This window comes from Hyperoodon ampullatus, assembly GCF_949752795.1.
Source record: "Hyperoodon ampullatus genome assembly, chromosome: 9".
In the NCBI taxonomy this organism is placed as follows: domain Eukaryota; kingdom Metazoa; phylum Chordata; class Mammalia; order Artiodactyla; family Ziphiidae; genus Hyperoodon; species Hyperoodon ampullatus.
The window spans coordinates 49,172,074-49,185,170 of NC_136922.1; the positions used below are offsets into that span (position 1 = coordinate 49,172,074).

The 13,097-nt window shown below is 40.9% G+C and overlaps 1 protein-coding gene across 1 annotated transcript in view; it reads left to right on the plus strand.

Annotated features, from left to right (window-relative positions):
* The window catches only part of SLC25A13 (solute carrier family 25 member 13), a gene marked incomplete at both ends in the record, with an annotated part of 202,965 nt that overhangs the window by 25,099 nt on the left and 164,769 nt on the right, over positions 1-13,097 (plus strand). Inside the window, 1 exon segment of the mRNA XM_079712019.1 lies at positions 7,644-7,697. Within this exon segment, the coding sequence (XP_079568145.1) occupies positions 7,644-7,697 (54 nt within the window).

Consider the following 13,097-nt stretch of genomic DNA (forward strand, 5'->3'; position numbering starts at 1 on the left):
GTTCAGTCTGGGCAGGTTGTGCATTTCTAAGAATTTGTGCATTTCTTCCAGGTTGTCCATTTTATTGGCATATAGTTGCTTGTAGTAATCTCTCATGATCCTTTGTATTTCTGCAGTGTCAGTTGTTACTTTTTCATTTCTAATTCTATTGGTTCGAGTCTTCTCCCTTTTTTTCTTAATGAGTCTGCCTAATGGTTTATCAATTTTGTTTATCTTCTCAAAGAACCAGCTTTTAGTTTTATTGATCTCTGCTATCATTTCCTTCATTTCATTTTCATTTATTTCTGATCTGATTTTTATGATTTCTTTCCTTCTGCTAACTTTGGGGTTCTTTTGTTCTTCTTTCTTTAATTGCTTTAAGTGTAAGATTAGGTTGTTTATTTGAGATGTTTCTTGTGTCTTAAGGTAGGATTGTATTGCTATAAACTTCCCTCTTAGAACTGCTTTTGCTGCATCCCATAGGTTTTGGGTCATCATGTTTTCATTGTCAGTTGTTTCTAGGTATTTTTTTATTTCCTCTTTGATTTCTTCAATGATCTCTTGGTTATTAAGTAGTGTATTGTTTAGCCTCCATGTGTTTGTATTTTTTACAGATTTTTTCCTGCAATTTATATTTAGTCTCATAGCATTGTGGTCATAAAAGATACTTGATATGATTTCAATTTTCTTAAATTTACCAAGGCTTCATTTGTGACCCAAGATATGATCTATCCTGGAGAATGTTCCATGAGCACTTGAGAAGAAAGTGTATTCTGTTGTTTTTGGATGGAAGGTCCTATAAATATCAATTAAGTCCATTTTGTTTAATGTATCATTTAGAGCTTGTGTTTCCTTATTTATTTTCATTTTGGATGATCTGTCCATTAGTGAAAGTGGGGTGTTAAAATCCCCTACTATGGGTTGAGAATCTGCCTGCCAGTGCAGGGGAGATGGGTTCGAGCCCTGGTCTGGGAAGATCCCACATGCCACGGAGCACGTAGGCCCTTGAGTGACAACTACTGAGCCTGCACGTCTGGAGCCTGTGCTCCGCAACGAGAGGCCGTGACAGTGAGAGGCACACACACCGCGATGAAGAGTGGCCCCCAGTCGCCACAACTAGAGAAATCCCTCACACAGAAACGAAGACCTAACACAGCCAAAAATAAATAAATGAGTAATTTAAAAAAAAAGGCCCCTACTACGATTGTGTTACTGTCGATTTCCCCTTTTATGGCTGTTAGCATCTGCCTTATGTATTGAGGTGCTCCTATGTTGGGTGCATAAATATTTACAATTGTTATATCTTCTTCTCGGATTGATCCCTTGATCATTATTTAGTGTCCCTCTTTGTCTCTTGTAAGAGTCTTTATTTTAAAGTCTATTTTGTCTGATATGAGAATTGCTACTCCAGCTTTCTTTTGATTTCCATTTGCATGGAATATCTTTTTCCATCCCCTCACTTTCAGTCTGTATGTGTCCCTAGGTCTGAAGTGGGTCTCTTGTAGACAGCATATAGATGGGTCTTATTTTTGTATCCATTCAGCCAGTCTATGTCTTTTGGTTGGAGCATTTAATCCATTTACATTTAAGGTAATTATTGATATGTATGTTCCTATTACCATTTTCTTAATTTTAGGGGTTTGTTTTTGTAAGTCTTTTCCTTCTCTTGTGTTTCCTGCCTAGAGAAGTTCCTTTAGCATTTGTTGTAAAGCTGGTTTGGTGGTGCTGTGTTCTCTTAGCTTTTGCTTGTCTGTAAAGGTTTTAATTTCTCCATCGAATCTGAATGAGATCCTTGCTGGGTGGAGTAATCTTGGTTGTAGGTTTTCCCCTTTCATCACTTTAAATATGTCCTGCCACTCCTTTCTGGCTTGCAGAGTTTCTGCTGAAAGATCAGCTGTTAACCTTATGGTGATTCCCTTGTATGTTATTTGTTTTTCCCTTGCTGCTTTTAATATTTTTTCTTTGTATTTAATTTTGGATAGTTTGATTAATATGTGTCTTGGCGTGTTTCTCCTTGGATTTATCCTGTATGGGACTCTCTGCGCTTCCTGGACTTGACTATTTCCTTTCCCATATTAGGGAAGTTTTCAACTATAATCTCTTCAGATATTTTCTCAGTCCCTTTCTTTCTCTCTTCTTCTTCTGGGACCCCTATAATTCGAATGTTGGTATGTTTAATGTTGTCCCAGAGGTCTCTGAGACTGTCCTCAATTCTCTTCATTCTTTTTTCTTTATTCTGCTCTGCAGTAGTTATTTCCACTATTTTATCTTCCAGGTCACTTATCCGTTCTTCTGCCTCAGTTATTCTGCTATTGATTCCTTCTAGAGAATTTTTAATTGCATTTATTGTGTTGCTCATCACTTTTTGTTTGCTCTTTAGTTCTTCTAGTTCCTTTTTAAACGTTTCTTGTATTTTCTCCATTCTATTTCCAAGATTTTGGATCATCTTTACTATCATTATTCTGAATTCTTTTTCAGGTAGACTGCCTATTTCCTCTTCATTTGTTTGGTCTGGTGGGTTTTTACCTTGCTTCTTCATCGTGTGTTTCTCTGTCTTCTCATTTTGCTTAACTTACTTTGTTTGGGGTCTCCTTTTTGCAGGCTGCAGGTTTGTAGTTCCTGTTGTTTTTGGTGTCTGCCCCCAGTGGCTAAGTTTGGTTCAGTGGGTTGTGTAGGCTTCCTGGTGCAGGGGACTAGTGCCTGTGTTCTGGTGGCTGAGGCTGGATCTTTTCTTTCTGGTGGGCAGGTCCGTGTCTGGTGGTGTGTTTTGGGGTGTCTGTGACCTTATTATGATTTTAGGCAGTCTCTCTGCTAACGGGTGGGGTTGTGTTCCTGTCTTGCTGGCTGTTTGGCATAGGGTGTCCAGCACTGTAGCTTGCTGGTCATTGAGTGGAGCTGGGTCTTAGGTTGAGATGGAGATCTCTGGGAGACTTTTGCCATTTGATATTACATGGAGCTGGGAGGTCTGTGGTGGACCAATGTCAGCTCTCCCACCTCAGAGGCACAGGCCTGAGACCCGGCCGGAGCACCAAGACCCTGTCATCCACACGGCTCAGAATATAAGGCAGAAAAAAGGAAAGAAAGAAAAAATAAAATAAAGTTATTAAAATAAAAGATAATTATTAAAAAATTTTTTAAGTAATAAAAGAAAGAATGAAAGAAGAGAGCAAGCAAACCAAAAAACAAATCCCCCAATGGTAACAAATGCTAAAAACTATACTAAAGAAACCAAGAAAAACCAAAAAAAAATGGACAGACATAACCCTAGGACAAATGGTAAAAGCAAAGCTATACAGACAGAATCACATGCAGAAGCATTCACATACTCACAAAAAGAGAAAAAGAGAAAAAAATATGTATATCGTTTCTCCCAAAGTCCACCTCCTCAATTTGGGATGATTGGTTGTCTATTCAGGTACTCCACAGATGCAGGTACATCAAGTTGATTGTGGAGGTTTAATTCGCTCCTCCTGAGGCTGCTGGGAGAGATTTCCCTTTCTCTTTGTTCGCACAGCTCCCGGCGTTCAGCTTTGGATTTGGCCCCGCCTCTGCGTGTAGGTCGCCGGAGGGCGTCTGCTCTTCGCTCACACAGGACGGGGTTAAAGGAGCAGCTGATTCGGGGGCTCTGGCTCACTCAGGCCGGGGGGAGGGAGGGGGACGGAGTGCGGGGCGAACCTGCGGCGGCAGAGGCCGGCATGACGTTTCACCAGCCTGAGGCGTGCCGTGCGTTCTCCTGGGGAAGTTGTCCCTGGATCCCAGGACCCTGGCAGTGGCGGGCTGCACAGGCTCCCGGGAGGGGAGGTGTGGAGAGTGACCTGTGCTTGCACACAGGCTTCTTGGTGGCGGCAGCAGCAGCCTTAGCGTCTCATGCCTGTCTCTGGGGTCCGCGCTTTTAGCCACGGTTCGCGCCCGTCTCTGGAGCTCCTTTAAGCAGCGCTCTTAATCCCCTCTCCCCGCTCACTGCAAAACAAAGAGGCAAGAAAAAGTCTCTTGCCTCTTCGGCAGCTCCAGACCTTTTCCCGGACTCCCTCCCGGCTAGCGTGGTGCACTAACCCCTTCAGGCTGTGTTCACGCCGCCAGTCCTCTCGCTGAGCTCCGACCGAAGCCCGAGCCTCAGCTCTCAGCCCCCGCCCGTCCCGGCAGGTGAGCAGACAAGCCGCTGGGGCTGGTGAGTGCCGGTCGGTACCGATCCTCTGTGCGGGAATCTCTCCGCTTTGCCCTCCGCACCCCTGTTGCTGCGCTCTCCTCCGTGGCTCCGAAGCTTCTCTCCTCCTCCACCACCCGAAGTCTCCGCCCGCGAAGGGGCTTCTAGTGTGTGGAAACCTTTCCTCCTTCACAGCTCCCTCCCGCTGGTGCAGGTCCCGTCCCTATTCTTTGGTCTCTGTTTTTTCTTTTACCCTACCCAGGTACGTGGGGAGTTTCTTGCCTTTTGGGAGGTCTGAGGTCTCCTGCCAGCGTTCAGGAGGTGTTTTGTAGGAGTTGTTCCACGTGTAGATGTATTTCTGATGTATTTGTGGGGAGGAAGGTGATCTCCACTTCTTACTCTTCTGCCATCTTGAAGCTCGGATCTGCTCTTCATTTATTAGAGTGTAGGGAAACTGTAGGATGAGGAATGAGTGACTCAGTGAAGTCAATGAAAAATTGTTGTTCTTAAATGTGATGGGACCTCTCTTTCTTTTTTTCTTCTCCAGTTAATGGTAACTGTGTTTTGGGGGAATTTCTTTTAGAGTTACTGATTGTATCAGTCAAGGTTCACTTGCAGAGCACAGAATTCACACTTTATCTTTCTGGTTTTCCTTGCCGTGCTTCCCACTGCCCCCCTTTTAAACCAGTCATTGAAGTTATGTTACTTTTGGCTGTTTTTATATTTGTATTTGGGATGTACCTAGCTGGTATATGTGTCTTGCAAATGCTATTGCTGTTATTTATAATGTTTATCAAAAATTTTACATATTCAGTGTTCCTCAAATTCTGCCCCGTGGAACATAGATTTGGGGAATTGACCTGAAATTTCAATACTGTCTTTAAACAAAGGTTAACTTCTCCCAGTTTATGGAAAAACATATAATGCATAGTTTTTCCAGTTTCCCCCCCCGCTTAACCTCCACTTGGTGTGAATGTTATGTGCTTGTGTATAAAATTCTCTATTGAATTAAGTAGCAAATGGTGATAATTCAGTCATCTGCCAATAATCCTTTTTCTTCTTGGTGATTTACTCCCTAACTATGTTTGAAAATTACTTTATTTAAATCTCTTGATATAAATATTTTGTTTTAATGGTGGCATCTATTCTTATAAATGCAAATTCAGAAGAGTAATGATAAAGCAAATCAGGCAATCAGATTGTAAGAATAGTATCTGTAAATATTTACATGCTATTAGTATATGAGAAATATATGCATGTATATAAAACAATGAAAATCAGCCCTTTGGAAAAACTCTAGAGTTTGATGCATCTTCTGAGAAGCCCAATGAACTAAGGATTGTCAGGTGATGCAACGTGCCGCTTGCCGAGCAGGTGTTCTGAGTTGGCTTAAAAAGGGAGGCTACATTTCTTGGCTCCCTTTTTGCAGTTCACAGAACTTGCTAGCGCCTGGTTTTGCCATCAGGTAGACTCCATCTCAGTACACCTTCAGAACGCTGGTATGTCTAACTGTAACTTAAGTGTAACTGTAACTTAACTGTAACTGTGAAGTGTTCTGTACACATTAGGTGACCTGACTTAAAAGTGCTGGGCCGCTATATGGATTGTTTTCTCCTGTGCCCTCCACCCTGGGAGAGTTACAGAGTGAAAGCTTTCTTTCTCTCACAGAGATATAGTCCTGGTGGTGCATTTTGGGATTAGTAAGTAGAAGAACCTGTGGGAATTTAGGGCGGGGTTGGGGGGGAAGTTCACTCTGAAACTGTGTTGCCCAGGGAAGGCTTTATGAAGTGTGTGGCATGGTGAATTAATTTGATTTTAAAGGATGTGTTATTCAGATGGAGCAAGAATAGTTCACTTTGTGGAAACTTACCTTTGCTTTTAAAGGTAAGCAAATTAAGTGCTGAGGGTCACCATATGCCTTTTAAAAAACTGTTACAGTCTTGAGATGTAGAACTCGAAGGGAATTTCTTTGCTCTTAAAGGAGAGGATATAGAGGCATTTCATGCTGGCTCATCTTCTCCGATAGCGTTTGTCCTATGCCACCTTTCTCAGAATATAGACCCAAAGGGAGGGAATCTTCTGAGACTCTTAGCACTATCATCAATCTTAGGTTGGTCAGCAGTCTGTTTTCTTCTCGTTAATTGACAGCAAAGAACACTCACTAATTGAGGATTTTAAAGAGATTACAAATTCTTAAGGATAAAAATAGCATTGGTGGTTACAAGTACTCAGCTGAAGTTAAGAGTTATCAGTCTTGCTTTGGGAAACAAGGTGACCAACTAACTGGTTTCAGGAAAACTACCTCTCCTATTCCAGTGATTAGTTAATAAAATTATTCCTGACAGTGGCAGGCCAAGAAGCTCAGGCAGTTACATATTTCGAGACAGAGAACCCATTGTCCAAAGGTCTCAGAAGAGCCTTTGCAAACACATAGAAAGGATTTAGAACAATTTGCATAAATCTCCCCATGGATAGCGACATGGCTCCAGTATTGGGGTGGTTCCAGGAACCCCTCCTTGGCTGTATCGTGGGGTGACGCTGTGCTTGGTGAGAATTCAGTCTCCTGACAGTTTTTGCCTGCAGGATGGGGTGATGGGACGCTGAATAAGCCTACTGTTTGGTTCCACATAAGGACTCTTTTGTGTTGGCCTGGGGCAGCCATGTTCAAGTTTGTCTTCTTTTTCCCCAATGATGTTTTTGGACTTTGTGGGCTGGAGAATTAAGCACAACACCTATTCTGAGCTAATCTGTCAAACTTTGCTCTGAAAGGTAACCATAGCCCTTTGTATTCTAGAATGTGGTAAATAATAGTCATACATATGGAGACTTAGGATTTTTTTTTCGTTGAAGTGTAGTTGATTTACATTATTAGTTTCAGGTGTACAACGTTGCTATTCAATATTTTTTATAGATTATACTCCGTTTAAAGTGATTACAAAACAATGGTTATATTTCTCAGTGCTGTATAATTGGAGACTTCTGGTTTCTTAAAAGTAGGGGAGAGGAGGAGACTGCTTGGCATGACCAGATAGCTGGGCATTCACACCTGTCCATTGTGGAACTGTGGGAAGTAATTCCCTTCTATTAATATTGTTTGCCTTACTCACTAACTTCTCTCAGAACTATGTTCTCTTACATAGTTAATGAACAAGTTGTACTTTAATATTCGCCTATGAAAGGTGTGGGTCACTCTGGAGTGTAGTTTAAAATGCCAGGTGGTTACAAATCTGTTTCAACTTTTCTTTTTTTCTTATTCATTTTGGAAAAACAATGGTATATATTAAACACTACATATTAGGAGCTTTCCTGGTTTCTTGCACGGAATGTTATCATTCTAGAAACCACATAAGGAGTCTAATTTAAAATCCAGAGAGTAGTTTATGCACTGGGGAAATTTAGTGCTTTAAGTGTAAAAATGAAATCCACTGATTTCTAACCTGGAGTTTATTTTCTTTCAGTCTGCTAGCTTGATTTCTCAGCTTTGTTCTAATAATATAAACATTTTTATGTTTATTTATAGGTGGCTTTAACCAAGAGAGCAGATCCAGCCGAACTTAGAACAATATTTTTGAAGGTCAGTATAAAGAATCTATTTTGTTTTTTGTTTGATTTGTGTTCTGTAACTCTGAAGATTATTTTTGAGCAGCTCTTAATTTCATTGTTATATTTAAAAAAAAATCCCCCAAACTATCTTAAGATGTATAAAAGAGATCCTTTACAGTTACATCTATTTTTTAAAATGTATCAGATACTTGTAGGCGATTGTTTGTGATGGCTGCATGGTTTATGTTTTACTTTCTTTTGTCTCACATGGTATTAGGTATTGAAACAGAGTTGCCGGGTGGTGGTGGTGGGGATTTAGTCTCACAACCCATTTACCTTTCCAGGATTGACTTGTGCAGTTTGATGATACTAATGCTTTTCCTCCTAAGAAGTTTAAAGCTCTTTGTAAACATTTTAGTAATCCTTCTTTCATCCAAAGGGGACCAGCCTTGTCTCTCCTTAGAGCATTGTTGTTGCTGTCATCATCATCATCTTCATCATATCATTTTATTTCAACTGTGGTGCCCTTGAGGAGGCCCCAGTATGAGTAATAGTAGATACTACATCACAACAGACAGCACACAAGTTTATTTCCTTAGTTTCTTATGCTTGCACCTACTTTGTGACATTAGGCACTGAGTGATTAATACTCTAGTAAAAGCCTACCTCAGGTCCCAAACACTGGACCACTTTTAAGGTTATTTAACTGGCAATGAAACACTTAAAAAAGAAAGAAAAGGCCGCTTTTGTAAAGAAAATTAAAAAAAATATATATGTGGACCTATTCTAAACATGGTGAAAAGGTAGCTGTGCTATATATAAAGAGGATCCAGCCTTCAAGTGAGAAACTTATTATACTGCTATGTATCAAATATATGGCTTAGGAAGTTATCAATTCTGTGAGCATCACTTTCCTCTTCAAACTGTGTCACTGTTAAAAAATTGAGGAATCAAGGAATTCGAATACTGATAGGATTATTTGATATTAAAGAATTGTTATTAATTGATTTTTTAGGCCAGGTAATGGTATTTCGAATATGGGAACTATAGAGTCTTTTTCTTTTAGAGGTGTACACTGAAATATTTACAAATGAGATTATGATATCTGAGATTTGCTTTTAAATAACCCAGTTTTGGTGAGGTAGGAGAAATAAGTGGGCAGTATGATGATAATTTTTGCAACTGGGAAATGGAATATTGGGTTTATTATACTATTCAATCTACTTTGTATATATTGATATATGAACATTTTCATAATGTCATAAAAATTTGTAAAGATTCAATGAAAAAACTTATTTGAAAGTGATATGCATTAGATATGCACGTGATATGCATCAGATATTGATTCAGTAAATGCTTGAAATTAAATAATTCAAAAAAAGAGATGGACTCCAAGAGAAAATGGTTAAAAATATGAGCAAAATATGAGAAAAAACATTTATAAGGTGGATTGTATTATATATAAGAAAGCAGAATTCTTTATAAATTTGTTTTTTGCCCAGAAAGGTCAATACAGTGTAGAGATTCTAAGGTGGAAAAGAATTCTGGATAACGAAAGTCCAGAAAACAGAAACACATTTCTTTCTCACCTAGACTAGTGTTTGTTGCTGTGCACGTTGGGCCCCCCATGATTGGGCTGAGGTGTGTATGAGTGAACCATAGACATTTTAAAGGTGTGTATTTAAGGTCTACTCTTATGATGTAATTCTGGAAGACCACTTGCAGAAGAGCACGTGAATGCGTTGCTAACGAGCCTAGAGAGATGCATGAAACTTGTTAACTCTAGCTGGCAAAGTCATAATCATTCCTTGAACTCAGCATCTGTGTACTTCCCCTTTTCTAAACCAGCAATAGCTGTGGGCATCCTTCTGATGGGAAATGGGAACAACTTAAAGTGTGTCAGTAGATGGTGCATCTTGGATACTTACTGGTCTTTTTTTTTTTTTTTTTTTTGTGGTACGCGGGCCTCTCACTGTTGTGGCCTTTCCCTGTTGTGGCCTCTCCCGTTGCGGAGCACAGGCTCTGGACACGCAGGCTCGGCGGCCATCGCTCACGGGCCCAGCCGCTCCACGGCATGTGGGATCTTCCCGGGCCGGGGCACGAACCCGTGTCCCCTGCATCGGCAGGCGGACATCCCAACCACTGCGCCACCAGGGAAGCCCCCTTACTGGTCTTTTGATGTGATCCAGTGCAAAGGCTCCATGTAAAAGCCCTGCCCACTTTTTGATGGCACGTGGTGGCTGGTGAGGCTGGGTTAAGATTCTGCTTTGGAACAATGTATCTTTTCCAGCTGCCACATCTCAGTAGCAGGCAAGTCTTTACCGGAGACAAATGAGATTGGTCAGGTAGACCCAAGGAGGGTAGCAGTCCATGCAGAGTTCTGGAGAGCCACCTGTGGGGCTTCTGTGTCAGTGGGCCTGAAGGCTGGGCTGGAATCTTTCGGACCAGATAGGGGAGTGCTGCCTTCTCTTGGCGTGGCTGGGACTATGTGGCTTTTGAGTGAGAGTTCCATATGACTTAGAGTCCGAGAGGATGATGTGGGGCAACTGTCCCCAAAGAAAATAGTGGTCAGCAGTTTCTGGAAGGGATTGTGGATCTGGCAGAGGTTCGGGTGATCTCATCAGGCTTGGGTAGTGTGGTACCAACACAAATCCACCTTGGCTCCACACGCTGAGGATCTCTTGTTTACTCTCTGCCGCAGACGCTGTCATGGGGGAAGAATAGGGAGCGAGGCGCCTGGGGGCTGGACCAGGCAGTGTCTCTGCTGGGGCTGGGCTTTTCAGTTAAGCATGGATCAGCAGTGAGCATGCTGTAAACCTGACTGCTTTGCTGACTTTCTACGACTCTTTCCCGACTTCCCTTATTTATAAATATCCCAACCTTCTCTCTGCTAAACTAGTTAGCTGATTCTTCTGTAGCTTAGGGGAGGTGGAGAGAAGCTTCACTGTACCCTTTGGACCAGATGTGCTGGTAACAGGGCAGTGGCAGCTGTGAAGAGCAGAGAGAGCTAGCAGAACCAAAACAGATAAGGAAAGAGGGGTCCTGGAGGGCTAAACTGGGCCCAATTCTGGCTTATTTTAGTTTTTTGAAAAGAGTTAAAATCAATTCCACTTCGTTTTTTGAAGCTGCTTACTGTATGTTAAGTACAGTGTCAGGTGTTGGGACTATAAAGATGCATTAAATCATGGCTCCTGCCCTTAACTATCTCACTTGTGTGTGTTTAAGTGTAAAAAAATAATATGGTTGATCTGCATTATATAGCATTAATTAGCAGGGAGATGATGTGGGGCTAATTACATCTTCCTAGAGAGGGTCATTAAAAGTTGGAGCAGGTGGTGATATTTGAGCTGGTATTTATCAGATGGAGAAGGTGGAGGAGGGTTGTGGAGCAAAGGAAGACCGTTCCAGGCAAAGGCAATAGCATGACCAAAGCAAAGAGCTCTAAGAGCGCCAGGTGTGGCAGTGGCCTGCAGCATAGGGCCTTAGGCAATGGTACTAGAATGGTAGGCAGGGTGGAACTTGGCATAAAGGATCCCCAGCCTAAGGTGTTTGAATTTTTTTATGCAGGCTTTTCTAGTGATATGTGGCGGGTAATGTTTTGTCTGGATGTAGAAGTTGAGGTCTAGGTGTAGTCAGTTTTGTTTCTAACCTAAACGTTGACATGGGGTTTTCCTCTGCCTAACACTTTCCGTGCTGCTTCATGTTAAACAGGTGTGTATTTGAGTGCTTACAGTTTAAATAAAACCCCATGGAAATTCGCAGTGAGTGGGATGTGCAGAAAAAGGAGACCAGATTTACAGGCATACAGAAGGTAAAAAAAATCTTAAGTCAGCACAGTCAAGGGTCACTTGTGTGGTTAAAGCAAATGCCACAGGAAATGGGAGGAGGGAGCAGTCCCTGTGGCGGGGAGAGGTCAGAGAAGGCTCCTTGGAGAGGGAACTTGAGGAGCCCCGGGGTTGCATGGGAGCTGGGGAGGCACTGAGGAGGGCAGCCGAGGCTTCTGGGAAACAGGACCACGTTGGAGGAAAGGCCTGGAGGTGGGTTTGGGAGCAAACAGCCTCCAGATGGAAGGATTCCTGTTCATTCTTCAAATGTTTATTTAAATTCAACTCTGTGCCAAGGAGTCTGCCAAGTATTACAGTGTGGGGGTGACAAAATTAGAAAGAGAATTGGGAGTTTGCTATTTCTGCTAAACAATAGGAAGCCATTGAAGGTTTTCTGAGTTATCCAGCGACATGGAGTGTGGGTCTGAGATTTGATTGGTGCAGCAAGACCATGAGTTAGGCAGTGATGGATATAATTGTGGTGTGAGACCCTAATAACTTGATGAGGGTTTTGGTAGCAGGGAGAATGGAGAACGGGCAAGTTAAAGACATTTTGAAGGACCATTTGATTGAAAATGACCAATCTTTTATTCTTTGTCAACAAAAACATAATATATACTTTAAAAAATGTTTGTAGGCAAAATTGGAAAAATAATTCCTTCTTTGAAAAACTTTTTTCTTATGACAAAACAGTTCCTATGTTTTGAAAATTTAAAAGGCAGATGTGTGTAAAGAAATGTAACTTGTGATCCATATATATTTATGTCTATATGTTTATATAGACATGTATCCATTTCCCTCTCCCTGTTTCTTTGTCTCTGTGTATGAATATAATTATTTTCCATAACAGGAGGAAAAATACCATTTTGTATCCATTTTTTCCCTCACCTAAGATGTTATGAATACCTTTTCCTATAATTGAAAGCATTTCTGCATTATTTTTACTGCTATCATATTACTGTATATGGCTGTTTTACCATAATTTATCTAGCCACTCCCTATTATTGGATGTTTAGTTGTCTTCTCCACTCTGCTATCATTAACAACACTGTAATGAATACCCTTGAAACTACATTTTTGCATATAGCTAGCATTTTCTTAGGATAAATTCATAGAAGTGGCATCGTTGGATTAAAGAGTGGGTTTACAACACTTTAAGGCTTTTGGTTCTTGGCAGACTGCCTTTCAAGAAGATTGTATCAGTACTCATTTTTGGGAGTATGGGAGTTTTCATTTCTCCACATTATGACGTCAACTCAGATTATTAAAAAAAAATACAGCAGCAGCAACAAAAAACCTTTCTGCCAACTTGTTAGTTGAAAAATTGTATCTTCTTTTAAATTTTTATCAACAGCAATATATTTTTCTGTATTAACTTTGTGATAATTGTATTTAAAATTTTTTGTTATAATTTACAAATATACAGAAAATAGAGTAGTACAGTAAACACCCACATAACCACCACTTAATTTAAATTAATATCTGTCATATAGTTTCACATATATATATTTAATGATATATTTCAGTGTAAGTTAGCTGTCACCATGATTCAGCCGAAATACTTTGGCATACAGCTCCAAATAATAAGAACAGTTTCCCTCATGGCC